The following is a 26,930-nucleotide window of genomic DNA, read 5'->3' on the forward strand; positions in this document are numbered from 1 at the left end:
AGCTTCAACTCCTATCACATCTGTTTAATTTGACCTTGAATAAGATTTGGGGGAAAATCAATTCCTTGATTTAAACCACAGACACTAAATACAAACAGTACAAAGGAGAAAAGAAGCATGTTGACTGAACCAATTGCCTCACCAAAGGAAGTCTGAATTCATTTTACTGGATGTAATCTAGGCTGTATAATTTATCTTTGTGTGTTCATTTAACGGCTTTGTTTTTAGTAATTTTGTTCTCCACAGTTAACCAAGTATCTTGCTAAGGAAATTTCTAAACCATATAAAACAGAATTTTGGAGGTTGTCAATGATAACGTAAATTCCATTGATTTATTGAGGGCTAAAATTTGAAGAGCATGTAATTGAGTAATGCTCTCCCATTGTTAAAGTTATAAAACTGCCTCATTGAGGAGGAGTGCTTCCAATAATAATTACTAATCAATAGTTCCATAGTTTCAAAAGAATTAACAGGATTATATGGGGGTTTTGCCATATAATATTTCCTGGTTAAGCATGTAGGTTAAGTTATAATTCTAGTGATTTATAATCTCAATTGTAACAAAACATTACCTTCTATGATTCTCATCTAAATTTCTTTGCCGTCCATGCCCTTGAGTAGGCATAGCAATTAGGAAAATCCAAGCCTATACTCAACATAAACCAGGGAGATAATTTCTTTTTGAAATGTTAAATCCAATATATTTTTTTAAAATCCACTTTCAAATAAACCCTAGTGTTACAGAATGAGAGAGAAAGGCATGTATCTGTATAGCTGAATAGAACATAATACTTATGGATGAGATAGGATATGTAGATAAAAAAAATTATAGATATATCAAAAATGAAGCGTCAGCAAAGCACTATAAAGAAATTATGAGAAGGAAATGAATGATGTTGATTTTTTCACTCATAGTTCAGTTCTGAAAACCTGATTAACTTACTTGTTGAAAGAGTTTATCTTGACTTAACAAAAAATTTGGCTTCTTCTATGGGGAGTATTTTTAAATCCCATTTTTCACTAATTTGCCAAATTATTCCAGCAACAGTTATACTGGTTGTTTGGTTTATTTCTTCACTGCCTCTTAGCTTACTTGTCAGAGATTGATATGACCTCAAAAGAGAATTTCTTAGGAATCCGAGCATTAAGTACTTTTAGTTACATGAATTATGTTATTATATTTTGTTGTCATAATATACATCTTCTTCTAGTGTTCATGACCAACATTTGACCACTAATGATAGTAGAATCAGATTGTGAAGATGCAGAGAAGAATTGGAAAATTTGAAAACCATGTAATAAGTATACAATAAACAAAACAGTATATTTAAAACTCATACATCAGCTTCCTAAAATTATCTTTTAGGAAGTGAAAACCTTATATAGTGTAAGACATTTCAGTGTTTTGTCATTATTTTTCTCTTGTTTTCCTAATAATGTATTTTTGGTGTATTTTTTAAAAATAATAATTTTACTATAATTTATGTCAAGAACACAGTGTTTTATTTTTCTTTAAATTACTTATTGGCTATTTTTGTTTTATTTATATTCACTCTTTTTGTTCTAAAAATATTGTAATTTATAAAAATATTTAAAACTAGGAATAAAATGGAAGAAAAGATAAGAATAGAGACAGTGAATGAAACCAGGAATAAAGCAAAAATTGTTTATCTTAATGAGCTATACACTTTTATTATTTTATTACTTATTTTTTATGAAATACATAGCTGTAAATACAATATTGGTTTTTGAGCATATACTATGTATAGAATATACTCCATTATAAATTTATTTTGTGCTAAACATATTTTGTAAAAATAAAGTGCAGAATAACCTGGAAGATTATAATTGGCAATAAGCCTATTTAGTTATACAGAGATGTAGCATTGGGTCCTTAAATTGGTAATTTGAACTTCCATAAATTTCTTATAAAGCATGTTGGAAAATACAGATTTATTAATGGAGAGATTGTTATAAATGGATAAAATACAATTATTATATTTTCTTCTACATAGCACAATTACTATAATTAAATTTACACTTCCTGCCTTGAGAAGCTTTATTGAGGTTCAGTTTGGAATAATTATTTTGGTTTTATAGCCCTTGTCAAAAGCAGAAAGGATGCTAGAGGTTAAGTTAAATAATACAGATTGATGGCTGTTTAGCAATTTCAGCAATAAAAATTCTAAAGATACTAAATTACCTGGTTTTCTGGATTCCTGTAGAGGTCTAGTAGTTTCCCTTTGCTTTTCCCAGGTGTCCTGAAAGCCTTCGACCTGAAACAGTGAAGCCCTGTCTGCTTCCTTGTAGGAAGGACTGTATCGTGACGCCATACAGTGACTGGACATCATGCCCTTCCTCATGTAAAGAAGGTATTATCTGCAGAGTTTTGAAGGAGGTTCACCTAGGAACCCTCTCACTGGGACCTCCAAGTTCCTCTGGTTGAGCAATGTTTTTATTCTTACATGGGGCTGGCTGTGTAATCCTGGTTTGGCTTGAATGCCATAAAATTTTGGTTTCCTTCTAGAAAATAATACAGCTTTTAGAGTACCAAACAAATGAGTTTTATGCCAAAACTGACTTAAATAACTTTATACTATAGATCAAGGTGAAAGGATTCTAAACTTTATTAATAATGTTTCCTTTAACATTGATTCTAGAAGAATGTATAGTGGCCTTATGTATTTCAAAAAGAATATAGAGTGATCTTCTCAATACTCATGGCTCTCAACCTACTTAGTGGCAAGAAATAGCCATGGGACCAGATTCAGTACAGATTCAATTATATGAGCCAAAGGATGGGAATAAAGGAAAGAGAAAAGTGGTCAAATTGTACCTCTGCCAACACTTAACATGACATGAGGCATTTACAAGACGAGGATTTGTTCCCAGTTTGGTTTGTTTTTGCTTTCATTACTCACAGACAAAGACCCTTTAATATCATGGCAGATACTTTGTTAATTATTTACCCTCCAGGATAGGGTCCTTTCTCGTTGCTGCTGAGAAAGATGTGAGCATTCTCCAGGTGACTTATGCAGTAAGTGATCACATTGTCTCTCAGTGTCACAAATGACACTGTCTCCTATTTTTTATTTTACTCTCCCGACAAATAGAGACATTTTCTTCAGTTCCTTTTATGCTTTTGCTTATGCTTCTTGACTCTCACTAGAGAGACTCAATTTAAGAATCAACTTCTAGGACTTTTGGTGGCGCAGTGGTTAAGAATCTGCCTGCCAATGCAGGGAACACGGGTTTGATCCCTGGTCCGGGAAGATCCCACATGCCGCGGAGCAACTAAGCCCGTGCGCCAAAACTACTGAGCCTGCGCTCTAGAGCCCGTGAGCCACAACTACTGAGCCCGTGAGCCACAACTACTGAAGCCCGTGGGCCTAGAGCCCATGCTCCGCAACAAGAGAAGCCACCGCAATGAGAAGCCTGTGCACGGCAACAAAGAGCAGCCCCCGCTCACCGCAACTAGAGAAAGCCCGTGCGCAGCAACGAAGACCCAACGCAGCCAAAAAATTAATTAATTAATTAATAAAATTTTTGAAAAAAGAATCAACTTCTAGTTTAACCACTGTTTTAAATCACCAGAATTTTTTTTAAATCCTGAAGATATTACATAAGATTATAAACTTAATAATGGATAGTTTTTACAGTGTGATTATTTTATATAGTTGAAACATGAGTTCCTTTTCATGCTTTTTCTGTTTTAAATACCCTTGAAATAGCAAATAAATTAAACCACATAGTGTGCAAGAATAGAAAATGTTGATTTGAAAAGTCTTTTAAGGCATTTTAAAAGCTTTTGGGAGAAAAAGAGTTAGCATTAACTCTTTAAAAATGTTAATGGCATTAATCTTATTGATAAAGCAATGTCATTGACATTTTTATCCAGAGTCTCTTCTTTTATCCCCTTACTTTCTTAAAAACTAAATAACATATGATATCCTTTAGTTTGGTCATAATCAGCAGTAGGATTGTAGGTTAGTACTTCTCATAGGTTAGTATTTCTGTGACAATTGTTGGCTATTCATTGCTACAATGAAAAAGCTTATTGATTACATGGAATTTGTGTGCTTGAAAATTTTATGCTGGATTTTTTATACTTGACGTTTTGTATTGATATGAGATAGGCTATTTACTAATAATTCCAAAACATAGGCAGTTACATTTATAATGACATGATTAATAATCTCACACAAGTTTAACATTTGTAAGTAAAATTTTTAAAAGTAGAAAATAATTTGCCTTTTCTTTATGTTGGGCATTTCCTTATTTTGAGTAAAATATTTCAAAATAACAGTTCTTTTGGTCTAAAGCATTTCAAGAAAATAAAATAAAATAAAAAAATAAACTAGAAAAGGTTTCATTAAATTGATTCTAGGATAGACGCTCCTCAAAATGAGAAATCAGGTAAAATTTTCTCATTTCATTAGAAATGAGACATTTTGGAATATTGCAATATCCCAAACTAATTTGAAACTAATTTGAGATATTGGAATATGTCCAGGAATTAAGAACCAATTTAGTAGTCTAAGAATTTGTTATCTTATTATATATTATATATGTCTGGAAAGGGAAGAAAAATAGATGTAACTTACTCATTAAAAAAACCTATCATTGAAAATTAAATAACATGTTTTTTTAAATTTTGTTTTATATATTTTTTCATACAACAGGTTCTTATTAGTTATGCATTTTATAAATATTAGTGTATATATGTCAATCCCAATCTCCCAATTCATCACACCACCACCACCACCCCCGCCGCTTTCCCCCCTTGGTGTCCATACATTTGTTCTCTACATCTGTGTCTCAATTTCTGCCCTGCAAACCGGTTCATCTGTACCATTTTTCTAGGTTCCACATATATACGATCATTTGTTTTTCTCTTTCTGACTTACTTCACTCTGTATGACAGTCTCTAGATTCATCCACGTGTCTACAAATGACCCAATGTCGTTCCTTTTTATGGCCGAGTAATATTCCATTGTATATATGTACCACATCTTCTTTATCCATTCGTCTGTCCATGGGCATTTAGGTTGCTTCCATGACCTGGCTATTGTAAATAGTGCTGCAATGAACATTGGGGTGCATGTGTCTTTTTGAATTATGGTTTTCTCTGGGTATATGCCCAGTAGTGGGATTGCTGGGTCATATGGTAATTCTATTTTTAGTGTTTTAAGGAACCTCCATATTGTTCTCCATAGTGGCTGTACCAATTTATATTCCCACTAACAGTGCAAGAGGGTTCCCTTTTCTCCACACCCTCTCCAGCATTTGTTGTTTGTAGATTTTCTAATGATGCCCATTCTAATTGGTATGAGGTGATACCTCCTTGTAGTTTTGATTTGCATTTCTCTAATATTAGTGATGTTGAGAAGCTTTTCATGAGCTTCTTGGCCATCTGTACGTCTTCTTTGGAGAAATGTCTATTGAGGTCTTCTGCCCATTTTTGGACTGGGTTGTTTGTTTTTTTAATAATGAGCTGCATGAGCTGTTTATATATTTTGGAGATTAATCCTTTATCTGCTGATTCGTTTGCAAATATTTTCTCCCATTCTGAGGGTTGTCTTTTCGTCTTGTTTGTAGTTTCCTTTGCTTTGTAAAAGCTTTTAAGTTTCAGTAGGTCCCATTTGTTTATTTTTGTTGTTTATTTCCATTACTCTAGGAGGTGGATCAAAAAAGATCTTGCTGTGATTTATGTCACAGAGTGTTCTTCCTATGTTTTCCTCTAAGAGTTTTATAGTGTCCAGTCTTACATTTAGGTCTCTAATCATTTTGAGTTTATTTTTCTGTGTGGTGTTAGGGAGTGTTCTAATTTCATTCTTTTACATGTAGCTGTCCAGTTTTCCCAGCACCACTTATTGAAGAGTCTGTCTTTTCTCCATTCATATCCTTGCCTCTTTTGTCATAGATTAGTTGACCATAGGTGCATGGGTTTATCTCTGGACTTTCTATCCTGTTCCATTGATCTGTATCTCTGTTTTTTGTGCCAGTACCATACTCTCTTGATTACTGTAGCTTTGTAGTATAGTCTGAATTCAGGGAGTCTGATTCCTCCAGCTCCGTTTTTTTCCCTCAAGACTGCTTTGGCTATTCGGGGTCTTTTGTGTCTCCATACGAATTTTAAGAATTCTTGTTCTAGTTCTGTGGAAAATGCCATTGGTAATTTGATAGGGATTGCATTGAATCTGTAGATTGGTTTGGGTAGTATAGTCATTTTCACAATATTGATTCTTCCAATCCAAGAACAGGGTATATCTCTCCATCCGTATCATCTTTAATTTCTTTCATCAGTGTCTTATAGTTTTCTGCATACAGGTCTTTTGTCTCCCTAGGGAGGTTTATTCCTAGGTATTTTATCCTTTTTGTTGCAGTGGTAAATGGGAGTGTTTCCTTAATTTCTCTTTCAGATTTTTCATCATTAGTGTATAAGAATGCAAGAGATTTCTGTGCATTAATTTTGTATCCTGCAACTTTACCAAATTCACTGATTAGCTCTAGTAGTTTTTTGGCAGCATCTTTAGGATTCTCTATGTATAGTATCATGTCATCTGCAAACAGTGACAGTTTTACTTCTTTTCCAATTAGTATTCCTTTTATTTCTTTTTCTTCTCTGATTGCCATGGCTAGGACTTCCAAAACTATGTTGAATAATAGTGGCAAGAGTGGACATCCTTGTGTTGTTCCTGATCTTAGAGGAAAGGCTTTCAGTTTTTCACCATTGAGAATGATGTTTGCTGTGGGTTTGTCGTATATGGCCTTTATTATATTGAGGTAGGTTCCCTCTATGCCCACTTTCTGGAGAGTTTTTTATCATAAATGGGTGTTGAATTTTGTCAAAAGCTTTTTCTGCATCTACTGAGATGATCATATGGTTTTTATTCTTCAGTTTGTTAATATGGTGTATCACATTGATTGATTTGCGTATATTGAAGAATCCTTGCATCCCTGGGATAAATCCCACTTGATCATGGTGTATGATCGTTTTAATGTGTTGTTGGATTCTGTTTGCTAGTATTCTGTTGAGGATTTTTGCATCTGTATTTTGCATCTATATGTATCAGTCATATTGGTCTGTAATTTTCTTTTTTTGTAGTATCTTTGTCTGGTTTTGGTATCAGAGTGATGGTGGCCTCATAGAATGAGTTAGGGAGTGTTCCTTCCTCTGCAATTTTTTGGAAGAGTTTGAGAAGGATAGGTGTTAGCTCTTCTCTAAATGTTTGATAGAATTCACTTGTGAAGCCATCTGGTCCTGGACTTTTGTTTGTTGGAAGATTTTTAATCACAGTTAAAATTTCATTACTTGTGATTGGTCCGTTCATATTTTCTGTTTCTTCCTGGTTCAGTCTTGGAAGGAAATACCTTTCTAAGAATTTGTCCATTTCTTCCAGGTTGTCCATTTTATTGGCATAGAATTGCTTGTAGTAGTCTCTTAGGATGCTTTGTACTTCTGCAGTGTCTGTTGTAACTTCTCCTTTTTCATTCCTAATTTTATTGTTTTGAGTTCTCTCCCTCTTTTTCTTGGTGAGTCTGGCTAATGGTTTATCAATTTTGTTTATCTTCTCCAAGAACCAGCTTTTAGTTTTATTGATCTTTGCTATTGTTTTCTTTTTTTCCATTTCATTTATTTCTACTCTGATCTTTATGATTTCTTTCCTTCTACTAACTTTGGGTTTTGTTTGCTCTTCTTTCTCTAGTTACTTTAGGTGTAAGGTTAGATTGTTTATTTGACATATTTCTTGTTTCTTGAGGTAGGCTTGTATTGCTATAAACTTCCCTCTTAGAACAGCTTTTGCTGCATCCCATAGGTTTTGGATCGTCGTGTTTTCATTGTCATTTGTCTCTAGGTATTTTTTGATTTCCTCTTTGATTTCTTCAGTGATCTCTTGGTTATTTACTAATGTATTGTTTAGCCTCCATGTGTTTGTGTTTTTTATGTTTTTTTTTCCCTGTAATTGATTTCTAATCTCATAGCATTGTGGTCAGAAAAGATGCTTGATATGATTTCAATTTTCTTAAATTTACTGAGGCTTGATTTGTGACCCAAGATGTGATCTATCCTGGAGAATGTTCCGTGTGCACTTGAGAAGAAGGTGTAATCTGCTGTTTTTGGATGGAATGTCCTATAAATATCAATTAAATCTATCTGGTCTATTGTGTCATTAAAAGCTTGTGTTTCCTTATTAAATTTCTGTTTGGATGATCTGTCCATTGGTGTAAGTGAGGTGTTAAAGTCCTCCACTATTATTGTGTTACTGTCGATTTCCTCTTTTATAGCTGTTAGCAGTTGCCTTATGTATTGAGGTGCTCCTATGTTGGGAGCATATATATTTATAATTGTTATATCTTCTTCTTGGATTGATCCCTTGATCATTATGTAGTGTCCTTCCTTGTCTCTTGTAACATTCTTTATTTTAAAGTCTATTTTATCTGATACGAGTATTGCTACTCCAGCTTTCTTTTTTTTTTTTAATTTTTTAATAAATTTAGTTGTGATTATGTGTACATAATATATATCATTTAACCATTTTTTCTACCATATGGAGGAACAATTGACAAATGTAATAACATATTTATATTGTACAATGTGATGATTTTATATATATAAACATTTTAGAATGTCTACCAAGATCAAATAATTAACACATTCATCATCTCACATAGTTAAATTGTTTAAAGGGAGTCTGAATGCTTACAAGCAACTCTCAGCAAATTTCAGGTATAAAATACTGTATTATGAAGTATATTTACCATGCTGTACATTAGATCTTCAGAACGCATTTTACTAATAATTATAACTGAAAGTTTGTACCCTTTGACTTACATCTACCCATTTTCCCCTCTGCCTAGCCCCTGGCAACCACCATTCTATTCTATTTCTATGAATACGGTGGGTTTTTTTTTTACGCTTCACAAAGTAGTGATACCATATAGTATTTGTATATCTCTGTGTTGCTTTTCACTTAGCATAATGCCCTCTAGATTCATTCCAGTTTTTCCAAATGGAGGATTTCCTTTTTCATGGCTGGATAATATTCCATTTTATATATGTACCACATTTTACTTATTCATTCATCTGTTGAGGGACATTTAGTTTGTTTCCAAGTGTTGATTATTGTGAATAATGCTGCAATGAACATGGCAGGAAAGATATCTCTTCGAGATACTGACTTCATTTCCTTTGGATATATTATAATCCCAGGAGTGGGATTGCTGGATCATATGGTAGTTCTATTTTCATGCCTTATATTTTCAAGTCAGTACTTTAGTAGTGTTAGGTACATTCACAAATACATGTTTGCCATTTGTATATCTTCTTTGGAAAACTGTCTATTCATGTCCTTGCCCATTTTTTTTTTTTAACATCTTTATTGTAGTATAATTACTTTACAATGGTGTGTTACTTTCTGCTTTATAACAAAGTGAATCAGTTATACATATACATATGTTCCCATATCTCTTCCCTCTTGCATCTCCCTCCCTCCCACCCTCCCTATCCCACCCCTCTAGGTGGTCACAAAGCACCGAGCTGATCTCCCTGTGCTATGCGGCTGCTTCCCACTAGCTATCTATTTTACATTTGGTAGTGTATATATGTCCATGACACTCTCTCACCCTGTCACATCTCACCCCTCCCCCTCCCCATATCCTCAAGTCCATTCTTTAGTAGGTCTGTGTCTTTATTCCCGTCTTGCCACTAGGTTCTTCATGACCTTTTTTTTTTTCCCTTAGATTCCATATATATGTGTTAGCATACTGTATTTCTTTTTCTCTTTCTGACTTACTTCACTCTGTATGACAGACTCTAACTCCATCCACCTCATTACAAATACCTCCATTTCATTTCTTTTTATGGCTGAGTAATATTCCATTGTATATATGTGCCACATCTTCTTTATCCATTCCTCTGTTGATGGACATTTAGGTTGCTTCACTCCATCATCAGATGAATGGATAAAGAAGATGTGGCACATATATACAATGGAATATTACTCAGCTTTCTTTTGATATCCATTTGCATGGAATATCTTTTTCCATCCCCTCACTTTCAGTTTGTATGTGTCCCTAGGTCTGAAGTGGGTCTCTTGTAGACAGCATATATATAGGTCTTGTTTTTGTATCTATTCAGAGAGCCTGTGTCTTTTGGTTGGAGCATTTAATCCATTCACGTTTAAGGTAATTATCGATATGTATGTTCCTATGACCATTTTCTTAATTGTTTTGGGTTTGTTTTTGTAGGTCCTTTTCTTCTCTTGTGTTTCCCACTTAGAGAAGTTCCTTTAGCATTTGGTGTAGAGCTGGTTTGGTGGTGCTGAATTCTCTTAGCTTTTGCTTGTCTGTAAAGCTTTTGATTTCTCCATCGAATCTGAATGAGATCCTTGCTGGCTAGAGTAATCTTGGTTGTAGGTTCTTTCCTTTCATCCCTTTAAATATGTCATGCCACTCCTTTCTGACTTGTAGAGTTTCTGCTGAGAAATCAGCTGTTAACCTTATGGGAGTTCGCTTTTATGGTATTTGTCATTTTTCCCTTGCTGCTTTCAATAATTTTTCTTTGTCTTTAAGTTTTGCCAATTTGATTACTTTGTGTCTGGGCATGTTTCTCCTTGGCTTTATCCTGTATGGGACTCTCTGCACTTCCTGGACTTGGGTGGCTATTTCCTTTCCCATGTTAGGGAAGTTTTCGAGTATAATCTCTTCACATATTTTCTCGGGGCCTTTCTCTCTCTCTTCTCCTTCTGGGACCCCTATAATGTGGGTGTTGTTACGTTTAATGTTGTCCCAGAGGTCTCTTAGGCTGTCTTCAGTTCTTTTCATTCTTTTTTCTTTATTGTGTTCCACAGCAGTGAGTTCCACCATTCTGTCTTCCAGGTCACTTATCCGTTCTTCTGCCTCAGTTATTCTGCTATTGATTCCTTCTAGTGTATTTTTCATTTCAGTTATTGTATTGTTCATCTCTGTTTGTTTGCTCTTTAATTCTTCTAGGTCTTTGTTAAACATTTCTTGCATCTTCTCGATCTTTGCCTCCATTGTTTTTCTGAGGTCCTGGATCATCTTCACTATCATTATTCTGAATTCTTTTTCTGGGAGGTTGCCTATCTCCACTTCATTTAGTTGTTTTTCTGGGGTTTTATCTTGTTCTTTCATCTGGTACATAGCCCTCTGCCTTTTCATCTTGTCTATCTTTCTGTGAATGTGGTTTTTGTTCCACAGGCTGCAGGATTGTAGTTCTTCTTGCTTCTGCTCTCTGCCCTCTGGTAGATGAAGCTATCTAAGAGGCTTGAGCAAGTTTCCTGATGGGAGGGACTGGTGGTGGGTAGAGCTGGTTGTTGCTCTGGTGGGCAGAGCTCAGTAAAACTTTAATCCGCTTGTCTGCTGATGGGTGGGGCTGGGATCCCTCCCTTTTGGTTGTTTGCCCTGAGGTGATCCAACACTGGAGCCTACCCAGGCTCTTTAGTGGGGCTAATGGCAGACTCTGGGAGGGCTCACGCCAAGGAGTACTTCCCAGAACTCCTGCTGCCAGTGTCCTTGTCCTCACGGTGACACACAGCCACCCCCCATCTCTGCAGGAGACCCTCCAACAGTAGCAGGTAGGTCTGGTTCAGTCTCCTATGGGGTCACTGCTCCTTCCCCTGGGTCCTGATGCGCACACTACTTTGTGTGTGCCCTCCAAGAGTGGAGTCTCTGTTTTCCCCAGTCCTGTAGAAGTCCTGCAATCAAATCCCGCTAGCCTTCAAAGTCTGATTCTCTAGGAATTCCTCCTCCCGTTGCTGGACCCCCAGGTTGGGAAGCCTTACTTGGGGCTCAGAACCTTCACTCCAGTGGGTGGACTTCACTCCAGTGGGTGGACTCCAGTTTGTGAGTCACCCACCCAGCAGTTATGGGATTTGATTTTATTGTGATTGCACCCCTCCTACTGTTTCATTGTGGCTTCTCCTTTGTCTTTGGGTGTGGGGTATCTCTTTTGGTGAGTTCCAGTGTCTTCCTGTCGATGATTGTTCAGCAGTTAGCTGTGATTCTGGTGCTCTCGCAAGAGGGAGTGAGAGCACGTCCTTCTACTTCACCATCTTGAACCAATCTCTCCTTAGCTTTCTTCTCATTCTCTCAAAGGACATCAATTTCTTGCTAGGGGCTAATATAAGGATCTGGGCCCCCACAGTGATCCACTCTCCAAATGGCCAGTGAGCACTGACAGCCACAGCAGTCAAAGTCTTGAGGCAGGGGATCCATGGTGCAGGTGAGGGACCCCAGGGTCTGGTCTCAGTGATTTCACTTACAGTAAGATCTTGGGCAAATCATTGCATTGGGTTGCTGTGCATGGCATGAAAAATACCAGGTTTGAAGAGTTGTAGATTCAGTGGTACTATAAGCCAGGGCATAAATCAGACAATGATGAATGCTAGAAGAAAAATAAATAAGGGGAAGGAGGATAATGAGTAACTGAATAGGGGTGAAATTTCATCAAACAACGTGATTTTTAATTTGATCTCTGCTGATGATTTTTACAGTTCTAAGAGACTGATTTACTCTTCTCTGACCATTTATAAAATACAGAAAATTTTATGTGACAAACTGTGATAACTTATATAAGGCACTTAAAAACATTTTAGCAGATAGATGAGGGAACAAATAGATTGTGAATACTGTACATGTGTTTATTAAATTAATACTCATTTGTAATATATGCATAAATACTTATTGCATTTCTAATTTATTGATTACTGTACTTAACTAGCACATTGATGGCCCCGCAGAGAACTTCAAAAAAGCTTTTGATCTCATTTAAAATGTAGAACTCTTCTACATAGATCAGATAATGTAAGATTTACATGATTCAGTGACAAGATTTAGTGGTAAAGCAGGAAGAGCTCTAGGGAAGAGACAGGGAAAATATTAGGGAAAAAATATTAGGGAAAATCTTGTTGGAAAAAAGGTAGAAGAGGCCTTTTTGAAAGAGAGAATGCATAAAAGAATCCAAAGTGATCAAAGGCATCAGGAAAAGTCTTAGTGACCATGAAAAAGATGTGTTGTTCGAAAGAAAGTGGAATCCAACCCACTGGAGCTTGGAGTGTGTCGAGGAAAGTCAAGATGTGAAGTTGGAAAGGAGAACAGAGGCAAGTTGTAGAAGACCAAATTAGATTTACTCATATATAACAGGACACAGGTTTTAGTTTTTGAACATAAAAATGAGTAGTGAGTTTCATGGTATAATGGAGTGTGTGGACTTTGAATCAGCAGATCTGGTTTGGACACCTATCTTGGCCACAAAGCAGCCAAGTGACCTTAATCTCTCCAGATACTTAATCTCTGCAAGCCTTGATTATAACATCTATGAGTTGTTCTGTGGCAAAAATGAAATAACATATGGTAAAGTGCTCTATGCTTTGTGAACTGTAGTTCAGCTACAGCTACATTATTTGTTGTCTATAGTGATTATAAGTTCCTGTAGGAAAGGCACTACATAGTGCATATGGTCAGAATCTGGTAAATGTTTTAACTTGGTGTATTGAAAGCATTCTTTCTTAGAAGTTCAATTATGTTGCAATATGTGCAAAGTATTTAGGTCATGATGAAGGAAAACTTACTAATACAAATTTCTGATTATTATTATTGAGGATTTGCTGATACATTTACTGATAATTGTTTTTAGATGCTTCACTATGTCATTAAACATCATACATATCTTTTTAAGCAATCATTCACTTTTTTCATTCTACACAGATTTTTCAAGTACCTGTGATTTACCAGGCACAATTTTAAATATAAAGGATATAGCAGTAAACAAGGAAAACAATTTTCCTGCGTTTAGGAAGCTTACGTTCTGGTGGTATGAGACAGAAAAGGCATTTAATGATTGTTCTAATGTCTCGATGCATGTGAAGGATCAAGTGACCAATGCAGGGTGGGTGAGAAAAAAGCAGATGTGACATCATTTTGGAGAGTACAAAAGTGGGCAAGTTAGTAATATGTAATAGAATTTGTAATAGGCAACATGGAGTACCCACTTAGTCATGCATTTTAAAAAGGAATTGCTCAACACAGTTGCCAGTGTTTCTTCAGCCATGTTCAGCTGCCTGAGTGAAGGAAAGCTGTAGGAAAATAATTAGCATTGATTAAGGTCAGGGCTTTTCCAGAAGAGTACAAGAAAGGGAGAGAAAAACAGAGAGTCAAGGGTGTTTTCAATGGAGTGCTTATGTAATAACAAAGTATGGAATCTAAGGTGGGTTGGGATGGAAGTGAGGTCATAAAAGGGATGATATAGTGAAAAAGTGATTGGGAAAGTGGATTGGCAATCTTGATCGAGTTTGAAGAATTTTTAGTAAGATGAACTTTCACTTTTTTTAAAAATTTATTTATTTATTTATTTATTTATAACTGTGTTGGGTCTTCGTTTCTGTGCGAGGGCTTTCTCCAGTTACGGCAAGCGGGGACCACTCTTCATCGCGGTGCGCAGGCCTCTCACTATCGCGGCCTCTCTTGTTGCGGGGCACAGGCTCCAGACGCGCAGGCTCAGTAATTGTGTCTCACGGGCCCAGTTGCTCTGCGGCATGTGGGATCTTCCCAGACCAGGGCTCGAACCCGTGTCCCCTGCATTGGCAGGCGGATTCTAAACCACTGCGCCACCAGGGAAGCCCTGAACTTTCACTTTTGGTAAAGTAGGTGAACTAGAAGGTTAGGAGGAGTGACCAGAAAGTAATATGTTTGAAGATGAGAATGTGCAGCTATTGATGATGATATCATCAGGGGCATGAACAGAAGAGCTAGTAGTTGATGCAAGATGCAGGAAAAGGTCATCGGAGGTGAGGAGGTACAGTAATTCAGAGTCCAGTGCCTTGGATGGGATAACCATGTGGATGCCCAAACCACCAAAGGGGTTGCAGGGGTCGGAAGAGAAAAGATTACAGTGAGGGATGTTCTATGGTCATTAAATAATGAAATGTTGGTGGATGAGTGCTACAAAGTAGATGGCTGATGGTAAAATTGATGACAGGAGCTTCAGAGGAGTTAGATATTTTTAAAGGTAAAGAGAGGAGAAAAGACTGGGAAATGGCTAGGTAGAGCCAGCCTCCACTGGCAAAGAATGTGAAGGAAACTTCCTAAGAAGAGATTGGAGATGAGAGACAGTGTGTTCCTTTAGGTACAGTGGTGGAAAGATTAGAGGGTAGAAAAGAAAGAGAAATTGAATAAGGTTATGCACAGCTTGTATGCTGTGGTCCAGGTATGATGGAAGACATGCAGGGGGGATTGAGGGTGCTAGTTTCTTGTGGTGCGACAGGCATGTTAGATGTAATGGGTTCAGTTGGGATAGTCTCTTGGTGAAAGGTAGGTAACTGCTGTAAATTAAAATGCGTGCTGCCACTAGGATACTAGTCTTCTCTGAAGCTCCTGGGTGGTAGTGGCCAAGGAGTGCAAGAATGCCAGCTCAGGAATCCGCTGTCCTGTGAGCAAGAGGTTCTGAGATGTGGAGCTGTGTTTGGCCAAGCTCAGGTCACATCTCACCACCAGCAGATCAGCCCTACCTGTTCTATTTGGCAGCTCTGTGTTGAGTCTCCTAGAACAAAAGGCTTTCAGAAATCTTAAACCTAGGCACTCAGACTTAAAAAGAATAACTATAGTTGTGTATTGAGGAAAAAAAGAAAGACTGGGGGGTTGGCAGAGGGGCTTGCTGTTGGACACAGTGCCAGGATGCTTTGTGTGCTGGAAGAAACCTTTCCTGTTTCACCTGTAGACTGCTGTAACTGAGAATAAGGATACAGTGGTGTCATAGAAGACTAGCCTTTTGTCGTAGGGAAAATAAAGCAATGACATGTAGTTAGCTTTTCATTATTTGGTATGAAATGGAAATAAGGCAAGCTTCATTGAAATTACAGTGACTTCCGCGTGCAATTAAAAAATGCTTAAAAATTTGAATGTTCAAGGATAGATAATAGCAAATGAAAATTAATTTGGGAATGAGGTGGTTCTTTTCAACTTAATTCTGTAGGTAAAAATCTACATTTTGTAACAGTTTGAACTTATGAAAATGTAGAGCTACCCTCCTTTTAAAGTCACTTTAAATAGGTAAAATTACAGTATAGTATTGCAGAAAATGGAACAGAGTAGCTTAGGATTCCAGGAAGAACAAGCAGAGTAATTTGAAATATTATTCAGCCCTCTCTCGTGATATGTCTTGAAAAATCAATGCTGGTAAACATCAGTATTGAACAGAAAGTAATTTAATCCTCAAACCAGTATACTTGTTAATGTTTCCAAATTTTCATAAATTTTTACAAAGGGCTTTATTAAAGATGGAAAATATTTATGCATATAAATTATTTGTAACTCTAATCTTTAAAAAAATCATTACTTTTGATCAAATAATACACTTGGCTGCTCAAATTGTGTTTGCTCCTTTTTTTCTTACTACATTTATTGACTTGAGGGCTAGCAGGGATATTGCAGAGGCATCTTTTCTACCTTGATGCCCTCAAACAGTACTATGCTAGAATTACCCCTCAAAGGTCTGAAAACTGCCTTTCCATTTTACTTCTTGCATGAAACGTTTCCCTTTCAATTTCCTCTCACTGTGCTGCTCCAGCCTGCCATCCACCTCGCTTCCAGCTTAACCCATCTTAGTTTTGCCTGACCTTTAAATCCTTCCATCAAGGAACTTCTCCAGTGAAATTTATCTTGAATATCTTAAGATATCTGAAAAGTGCTGTAGCTGAGTGAGAGATTACATATCCTCTGAGTCTCTATGGCCCATTACCACATAAATGTTTTCTGAATATATAATCCCTTTTTTCTCTACCTATCCTAGGTAGGTATTTTCAAGTACAAACACTATAGGATTATTCCTTTATTTTTCCCATGCTTATTATTTCCAATGAACAAAGTGATACCTTATTTTTTATTAATACTAAAGAACAGACTTAGTACCCATGTGCATAATACTCTAAGGAAATGGATATAAAGGAAAAGAAGATGCTAATTTATAATCCAGTTGAGAAGAAGTGAAATAAATGTGTTTGCTCATTCAGCAAACATTTATTAAGACTTTACTCTGTGTGACCACTGTTTTAGGTGCTAAAACACAAAGGTAAATGGAAATTATGTATGTGTCCCCACCTCATACAATAAATTGGGTGTAAATATATGTGGGAAACTCTGAAGATTGTAAAATTCCACACTTGCCAGCTCAAGTTATTAGTTAGGAGCCTTCCACTTTTATTAATTTATTTTTTAACGATGTGCTGTAGCTCTCCCTTTGTCTGCACCCTGATTTGAGGGCTCTGTAACTGGCAGAGCTCTGAAGTGCTGTTTCTTTGAGCGTACGTGTAATTTGCTAACTGAGATCTGGGAAGAAACAAACCTCCCAGTGGGTAGAAACATGGATATCATGACACTTCCTGTGTAACCCCATTAAACTTCCTCTCTAGGTGTTACGGCTTTGGAATGTTCCACTTTAATCAGGTCACAATCTCTAGCCTGTGGGCTGTGCAAGGTTAAGGTATTTAAACTTTTTTAGAAGAATAAATGGATTCCCATTGTGGAATCAATTATGGAAGTGAAAAGAGTTATCATGGTGTTATATATCAAGTACAAACTTGCAGAGATTGTGATGAGGAGGCACTAGAATGTTTCAGAGTTTTATATTAGGTGACTTTTTTGCTTTCAAGTCAATAAACAAAGTAGAATTGAAACACTAACATTTGCTTGCTGCTTCCCAAATCTGAACAGCCCTGGGTATATACCAGGTGATATTTAGGTAGTTAATGACCAGGAGCTTCAGTCTATATGGTGTCACTGATGCTGCTCTCATTGTCCCCTCCAGTCTGTGGATCCCTTGGCCTCAATTCTATGTCTGTTTTTTATCTGCAGGTTAAAAAGTGTTGGAGAGTTATTGACTCTTAAGAATTTCGACCACCTGGGAAACAAAGACCTGCTCCACTTTGGTCTTTCCCTCTTTCCCCTGTTAAAAAACACACACACACCTCCCTCCTTCCCCCAGTGCTAAACAAATGATAAGAATGCTCATTTAGTTTGTATAGTCTTTTAAAAAGATTAAAGACAGAGCATAAATATAAAACAAAAGGAAAAATAATAGATAATAGTGTAAAAAAAGCATGGAGTCAGGTAGTAAATAGGGTAGAGGGAGGGGAGAAGAAGAGAAAAATTATAATATAAAATCAAAGTTAAGGTAAGGTCCTGCAATTGAGAAGAAAATTAGCTCTGAGATTCTGGTGAACAAAGCGAAAAACAGAAGCACAGTGGATTCTTAACGGATTGTCAAGGGAAACAAGATTTTTCCTAGCTCTAAATTATTAGAGGAATTTATCATTAAATTCCTTAAAATAGGGGTCATTGAACAATATAATGGATGGAGATAGCATTACCAATTTTATTAAAAGTCCTATTGGCACTTCTTTGATCTTTCTTAGGTAAATTATACTTAATATGTAAAAGCTGCAGCTGGCATTCAAACTATTATTGCTACAATTCTTAAAAGTCTATGACAGTATTTTCAAATACTTTAACTCTCTGCTACCACTACCTCCACCCCCTAGTTCCGTACGTCATTACCTGTAGTATTCCAACTATTCACTAAAATAGTTAATGCAGTCATTAATAGTACAGGTTTCCCCCACTATAGGAATAATCGTAAAAGGTTACATGCAAATTCTAGAATCTTAAATTGGGACATCCATGGTCAGTTATTCCAGTAGATCTCAAACCTAGCTGTTTATCACCGTTTCCTGGCAAGCTTTGTAAAAATCAGTTTCCCACATCCACAGATTCCCACATCCAGCTCCCAAGAGATTCTTATTTAGTAGTTCTGGGTCCATGCCGAGAAATCTGCTTTTGGTTTTTTGTTTTTATTTTTTCAAAGAAATTCTCCTATATAGTCAGACATTTAGGAATCACTAATCTGATCCATTCTCCCATTTAATACAGGAATCTTCAAGTCACACTGCTAGGAGTCAGTGGCCAGACTGTGTTGAGGGATACCCTGACTTCATGTCAAAGGATGTTCCATTACTGGAAACTTCTGTTTGTCAAATCATATTTTTCTACGAACACAATGACTTTAAGGATATTTCATTTCAGTTCTGATTAAACTTTCACTGTTAGGGGCTACTAACCCTTCTAAATTTCTCTGTTTCTGTAGTCTACATATCAAATATTTAATGATCTTGAGAAAACATGTAAATGCATCAGGGGAACTCTATTAAAGTAATTCTTTAGGGAATTCTTTTGTAAGCAAATTCATGACATATGGCTATTCATCTTTAAAGTGTATATATTGTAAGTTGGAATGTATTTTATTAAAGTTGTCAAGTCTTATGTATCATCTGTTTCTCATACTAAAAAATTCTGAGCATCTTTATATCAGAAATACTGTCAATTTGATATCTTCATCGAAGGTAAATCTTAATTATTTCCATTGTTTTTGTAACATAATTTGGAGTAACTTACTTATAGTAATTATTGCTATTTTGAATGCTTCTCTAAAAATTCTGCCTCTAGGAAACGACTTTCATTTCACTACTTATAGCTCGGATGTTTAGGATGTGACCTGAATTAAAGATCTTAAAGTGTTTAACATGAATAATAAATGACTAGAATAATTTACGAGTTATACATTTCAAATTAAGTGAATAACAAAGAAATAGAATTTCACATTAAAACATTGAATATATTCTCCTGAGAAAGATTCATTAGATGTGTATGAGTCCCATGTGGTAAACAGAGCTATATGAAACAGCATGAAAATAAACTTAAGGCAGAGAAAAACAGATTAATTAGATCTGTCATATTTCTCAAGGGGAAAGAAGCATACAAAAGAGCAATCACGTTGTAAGTGAGCATTAGGAAGACTAGCTGACTGTGGAACTATTTTCTCCATTCTTCAGATTTTTAAATATACATTGATTGGCTTTCAATATAAGCGGTCTTCGGGAGAATTTAGGAAATGACTAGACGAGGCCTCTCAGTCAGGGATGTCAAAGCACATGGAGCTGGAAGCAATGTAATTTCTTCACACAGGCTGGTATTTGGAGATTCTTTCATCAGTGCAGAGAACAGAGGTTAAAAAAGCTGCCTCATTCCAGGGGACTCCGGAATCAGGAAGCAGACTCGGCACCGGGTCATCATTCAGCTGCCGGCCAATGGAGGCAAGGACTGCACGGATCCTCTCTATGAAGAGAAGGCCTGCGAGGCCCCTCAAGTGTGCCAAAGCTACAGGTAATGGAGTGAAGGAAAAGCCTTCTGAGCGATGCACTAAGCAAAATACTTCAGGTTCATGGTCTTTCCGACAATGAGAAAAGGAAGCCAACACTGCCCATAAACTCAGGATGTTTATGACTGTGGGTCCCATCTCTTGCCTGTTTTAAAGAGCTGCTTTGCTACTGAAATCATCTCCAGGGACACAAATACTTGTGTAAACTTCCAAGCTGTATTATAAGCTTTAGGAGCTTGAAGAGTTTCTTATGTTGATATAATCTATAGAAAATGCAGAAAAGTGATTAATAATTAATTATGAATTAATTAATAATGAAATTGATGGCAAATTTGTCATCTTAATTTATCTGTGTTTAATTCTGAGATGACAAACAGTATAATTGCATGCTTTCATGATGAACATTAACTGTTAGCCCAAACTTATTTATTTGGGGGATTTGTTTTTGTGAAGTGTATTATAAATTGCAGCTTCTGAGTTACCCCTACAATGCTAATCAAAAGACCACTATACAAAAGGCTCCTGACTTGAATGCAATTTTATAACTTGAATGTAAAATAAATATACCTTTCTAAAGTGGAACACATCACTTCTGGTACTATCTGGATACATCTGCTGGCAGTCTTAATCATTAAAAAGGCTAAATGTGGGACTTCCCTGGTGGTCCAGTGGTTAAGACTCTGCGCTTCCACTGCAGGGGGCACGGGTTCAATCCCTGGTTGGGGAGCTAAGATCCCGCATGCCTCGCGGTGCAGCCTTAAAAAAATAAAAAAAAAGGCTAAATGCTATCAGTAGAGTCCATTCCTTTAGAACTTGACAGTGATGGACTCTTGTCTCCACTGCAATAGGAAGTCCTTTTATATTTAGTGCTGCTTTTTATAATTCCTTGTTGAAGATCTAAATTAAATTTAGATAGGACTTTTTTTTAAATAGATCTTTATTCGAGTATAATTGCTTCACAATACTGTGTTAGTTTCTGTTGTACACCAAAGTGAATCAGCCATATGCATACGTATGTCCCCATATCCCCTCCCTCTTGAGCCTCCCTTCCATCCTCCCTATCCCACCCCTCTAGGTGGTCACAAAGCACCGAGCTGATCTCCCAGTGCTACGCTGCTGCTTCCCAGTAGCTAACTATTTTATATTCGGTGGTGTATATATGTCAATGCTACTCTCACTTCGCCCCAGCTCCCCCCGCCCACGCCATGTCCTCAAGTCCATTCTCTATGTCTACATTCTTTATTCCTGCCCTGCAACTAAGTTCATCAGCATTGTCAAATAAATTCCTGTTTGCAGTGATCAAGGTCATGCTTCCTTGGCATTGTGCCTCTGTGATTTCCTAGTATGTTTGCTTCTTCTCTATGAGGCTTCTGTTCTTTCCCTGTAGGTGGAAGACTCACAAATGGCGCAGGTGCCAGTTAGTCCCTTGGAGCGTGCAACAGGACAGCCCTGGAGCGCAGGAGGGCTGTGGGCCCGGACGGCAGGCAAGAGGTGGGAGGCCCGGTTCTACAGTTGATTTGCTTTGCATTTCTCCAACAGCACTAACTTAACCAGTAGCTTGAAGAGTTTGTCATTTTGATGCCATGCTAGGCAAACAGAGCAAAGCAGTTAAGAATCTGCTACCACCCATTCTACCTTACACCAGAACATGGAAACCTGACTTTTTAAATTGTGTCCTTAGTTCTTTGACATTAGTTCATAACTCGTCTGGTTAAATTTTCCCCTCATTCATATCTAGCAGATGATCAGACCAAGCTCTTGAAAGCGTTAGGACATAGATTGAACACTGCAGCTTGTTTTTGTTGTTGTTCTTGTAATTAGCTTTTGGCTCATGGTATTCCATAACACTTTGCTTGTCACCTTAACAATCAATAAGATCCATACATCATTGCCCATATGCATTATATATACGTGCATGCATAAAATGTAATATAACTGGTTAACTTTCCCAGAAATTCTCAGTAATGACATCCTTGTCATTGTCATGGCAACCCCCAATTCTGTTCATATTTAGTACTGATTTTTAAATGGCAGATTTATGTACTCTAAACCTGCCATATGTGGATTGCAGTCTGTCGACGCTACTAGATAACATGGTTTCTTGCAGAAATGAGTGATGGAAATGTTTCCAACTTGCCATGATTATTTACTAGATATTATGGATAATACTTACATTCCAGGCTTTGGAACATGTTATTTATACATGTAGCAAATTCAGTCTGTAAAGAGTACATGATTCTTTTTACTCATGTTGAGTTTTAGAATGTAATTCTTGCTACATATCTAAAATGTAGCTGAATATGTAATTGAATACACAGCCACCTTTTTTAATTCATAAAACATGCTTTGCACCCTCATTTGTAGTTATGTATTTGATGATGTTGCAGAACTCTGAACACACAGAATTGGATTCCAGTTTTTGCTGATTTGATCCAGGACCCCTTTTCTTTACAGTGAAAAGATTGCTTTTTTAAAATTTGCGAAAAATAGTGTCTTTTTTCTAAGAATCTTCCATTATGATAGTCATTTTAGGAATCTTCATTTGAAACATAACATTTAGTTTACAATTAATATTAACTATCTAGTGATTTTTAGGATTTTATTTTATATGCTTATTTTTCATTATGTATCCTCCACCATCAGCATCTGCTAAAAAATAACTGTCTCCCTTTACAGTTATAGAGACTTAGGTATTTAGAATTGAAAGTCATTCTCCCCATTTGAAACCATTCATGGAGAAATTGAGGGATATAAGACTTTCTTGTCATGCCTTGCTAATTCCTCCTTGAATCCAGCATACATTTGCATACAATTTAGACCCTACATAGAGTTTATGATGAAAACAGGCGTGAGTTTGGGAATCAAGAAACGTAAGTTTTAGTTCCAGTTCTTTCACTAATACAATGTGAGTTTTATTCATCCCTTTACCTTTTTGGGTATCAGTTTATTTAGATGGGGAAAAAAAGAAAAGAGGGCTGGACCAAATGATCTTTCAGGATTATTCCAATTTTCATATTCTACAGTCTATGCACAGATAATATCCAGGGATCAAAGTGTGACATGAAGTTAGGTAAAAAAGATGAAAACCATATTTTTGTAGAATACCACTGGAGGAAATCTAAGATGTGGTGGAAGCTGTGCAAGTGTGAAAACAGCTTTAGTTTCAAACTCTGTTACTTAACTGCACAACCTTGGTTTATTTATTTCCTCCCTCTGAGGCTGAGAACATAATGATCCTTTCAGCGCTTTGCACATATTAAATCTTCATTAAATGTTAATTCCTTTCCCCTTCCTGTTAGATCATGGCCTCAGTGAATGTGTGCATAGATCACTGCAGGCATAAAAGCAACAATATTAACACGGGTCTTTTGTTTTTTGACGCAATCTGTATAAAAACATTTCTTTCTGTGATTACCAGTGATCTTCTCATTTCCAAATCTGAAAACCTCTGCTTATTCCTCATCCTAGGTGACTACTTTGTAATATCTACCCACCTCCACTGCGACAGGGATCTTCGGCATCCTCAGTGCCACTTTCTCCTGCCTTTTTGATGGTTCCCATTCTTGGTTTCCTATTACTGGTGCCTCTTCCTCTGCCTGTACCTAAGTAATGCTTCCTCATCTTGCCATATTTGTCAGGCCACTTTTTCTATCAGCAATCTTATGGGATATCTGGGAAGAGAAAGTTGCATTATAACAAGTAATATATGCATAAATATACTCCGAAAAACTCCTTTAACTTCTATATGAAGATAATCTTTTTCTTTGTTGCCTTGATAAAGATTTTTTTCTTAGAGCCTATATTTCTATGGAAACATGAAAAGGAGAGAATTAAGAGAGTAGAAATATCTTTACTAATGGCAAAAAGGCAAAAAATTCTTTTTTTGATGGTCATGGCTGTTTCCAGAACTCTGCATAATTGACCTGTCAGACTCTTGCTATTTCCATCTTTGCCCTTATCCAGTCAGAGACTTTAAAAATGCTGACTTGTGCGATTTTTTAATAATTCAAATAATTGTGTAGTAAGGATTAATATCAGTCAGCAAATACTGTGGAGACGCTACCCCCTTCCTCTCTAATACTTCAGACTTTCTAATTTCAGGCACTCACGTAACTATGACTGCATTCAGAAGACTGTGTAGAAAGAGCCATGAGTGTCAGGAAGGGATGAAGATGTTCAACCCAGGGAATTTAATTTGTTTAGGGAAATGAGATCACTGGTAACATCACCCAACAAGTATGAGTTAAAGACTGAAACCAATCCGTTGCAAAAGCAGTCATTTGAAGCTAAAGAGCTTAAGAAAGATCTAAAGGATGAGCTGGGACTTGACTTGTACCGTAATGTTAGAATAAGTAGAAAATGAGAGCAATTCTGTAAGTTAAGCATTTGAGGTAAGAAAAACAAAAACATTAAATGTGTTCACAGTAAAGTGGGTAGATTGAAGCTCTGAAGATGTGAGCTGGAGCCTGGGGTAGTTTTGTAGAGGACTAAAAATGTCAGGATCAGTATTTTAGACCTTGTTCAATAAGTGGTAGGAGCAAGGACCTGATGAAAGCAGTGTTTTATCTGTCAGCGTGTTCAGAATAAGTTAGAAAGATAAGACGCATGGGTCTGGATGCCAGCCGGGACGCTGCTGTAGCAATGCAAGGTTGAAGTAATAAGGGCTCAGATTGGAACCACTGTAGTTGGAATGGGTAAAAATAAATGGATTTTCCACATACAATAGAGGAAAATAACTTTAGGACTCAGTAGCAGACAATGCAGCAGAGGTAGACCTAACTAAGTCAAAGATGATCATATGATTTTTAACTCCAATATTTTCAGCTTGTATAGCACAGGGAATTATTGTTTTAAAGAGGGTTAACAAATACTCTGTGTGAATCTTCTCATAACTGGAAATCTTATGAAATCTTGAAACAGATCAAATTTAGCTTTTGAATCGAGATGGGCTGTAATTGTAAAACACTGCATTTCAAGGCTCAGGAAGAACAGGATTTATCTTGGCCTTCATTCTGATGTGGACTACATTTTGAAATGATAATTTAGATTTCTTCAGTTAAATAAAAATATCATATGAACCAAAAAAGGAGTTAATTTACTAAGTATGCATAGAAAAGAAATAATGTGTGTCTCATATACTATGCCTCACTCAGCAGAACACTTACAAGGTCACCTTTTATGATTCGTTTTCTCTAAAATGACTTGAACCTTCCCTGTTAGTAGAAAAAAATATAACTGTAAATTTACCTACCAGCTTCTAGCAACCCATCCTTGTTGTTCTCCTTTTGAGTCACCTGCACCTACTTTTAGCCACCTGTTAAAAAGTGGCCATTATAGACAGACTTTCATTTTTACTCTTAGTACTATTAATAGCATAATTGTTCCAAGTGTAGGAACTATCGCTGGTGATGAATTTCAAAGGAGCTGGGAGGCAGTTATGTTCCCAGAGTCTCTTTAACGAGTCACTAATGGTAACTGCTTACCACCTCAGCACTGGCACTCGCTGTAAAGCAAATCATTGAGGATCAGCCTTACCCACAACTGAGTTAGAATAACCCAGGCATAAGAAGATAGGAAGATTCTACTACAATCAAGTAAATGCAGTCTTGACCAAGTCTACATTCTGTGTATCTCAAAACTGTGTGAAAGTGCTTTCTGTGGAAATGCTTTACATTAGAACACAATAGGAAGTTAGAAGTAGTAAAGAATTTTAGCAAGGCTTTGAATATCGAGGATGGTGTATTCCAGGAAATTTTATCTAATGGTATAAGAATGAAAAAGAGAGAGGAGAAAGAGGTATTTTAAAGACGGATTTAACAGGATTTTGCAATTTTAAAACTTAAATCATTCTTAAATCTCACAGGGAAATTTTAGAGGGCTTTTGAAATAGGCATCTTTCCTATAATATTGTCAATAAAAGAAATGCAAATAATGTGAAGTTATGTCCACAATCTATTTAATTTTTAAGTGTATAAACAGGTTCTATTTGCTTCATGCTATTCAAGTCACTTGTGTATAAACTTTTAATGGAACTGTAACCTCTGCTGTCTCTTCTCTCTGCTCACATTTCTACAATTCAGATGGCATTTAGAGGGCTAAGTTATTGATTGGTCAGTGACTATGTCACTGAAACATAGCCATACTAGCCGTAGCTAGAGTTATCATTACATTTGCATTCAAAATAAAAGAGGTGGCTCATATTAATGACAATTTTGGACAATTTACTTATTTTTTCTCTATGACTGCCCTAAAGGACAATGTCACTACTACTTAAAATGTGTATACATGTGTGTGTGTGTGTGTGTGTGTGTGTATATATATATATATAAATAATTCCAGTGTTTATTACTTTGTGACATATTTATACCAGGAATATGATGCAAAAATATCATCGATTAGATGCTGGGATGTTATAAAAATAATTTCAAATTTACTCTTGCTCAATCTCTGTGTTGATCTTAATGCTATTTCCTGCTAAGTGTACTTTCTATAAATTAGATGGAGCTAGAGTTAATAATCCCCAGGGCCAACCCTACCTATTGTAATCCCCCACCCCCTTTGTATCCTTGCCTGCCAAGGAATGTCCACTGTAATGTTAACCTGTCACTGAGATTTGACATCAATCTCTTTATGTGGAAGCCAGCAAGATTCAGATGTATTCTCAAATCCAGATCACAGAAAAAAGAAAAAAAACTTTAAT

General features: G+C 36.5%; 1 protein-coding gene across 1 annotated transcript in view; it reads left to right on the forward strand.

Moving 5' to 3' along the window:
* Window positions 1-26,930, forward strand: part of THSD7A (thrombospondin type 1 domain containing 7A) — a 743,356-nt gene that overhangs the window by 650,894 nt on the left and 65,532 nt on the right. The window contains exons 12-14 of the mRNA XM_061198529.1: window positions 2,257-2,372; window positions 20,103-20,235; window positions 21,618-21,721. Of these exons, the coding sequence (XP_061054512.1) occupies window positions 2,257-2,372; window positions 20,103-20,235; window positions 21,618-21,721 (353 nt within the window). The remainder of the gene's footprint in view (window positions 1-2,256; window positions 2,373-20,102; window positions 20,236-21,617; window positions 21,722-26,930) is intronic.

The sequence above is a fragment of the Eubalaena glacialis genome, chromosome 8 (assembly GCF_028564815.1).
Source record: "Eubalaena glacialis isolate mEubGla1 chromosome 8, mEubGla1.1.hap2.+ XY, whole genome shotgun sequence".
NCBI lineage: Eukaryota > Metazoa > Chordata > Mammalia > Artiodactyla > Balaenidae > Eubalaena > Eubalaena glacialis.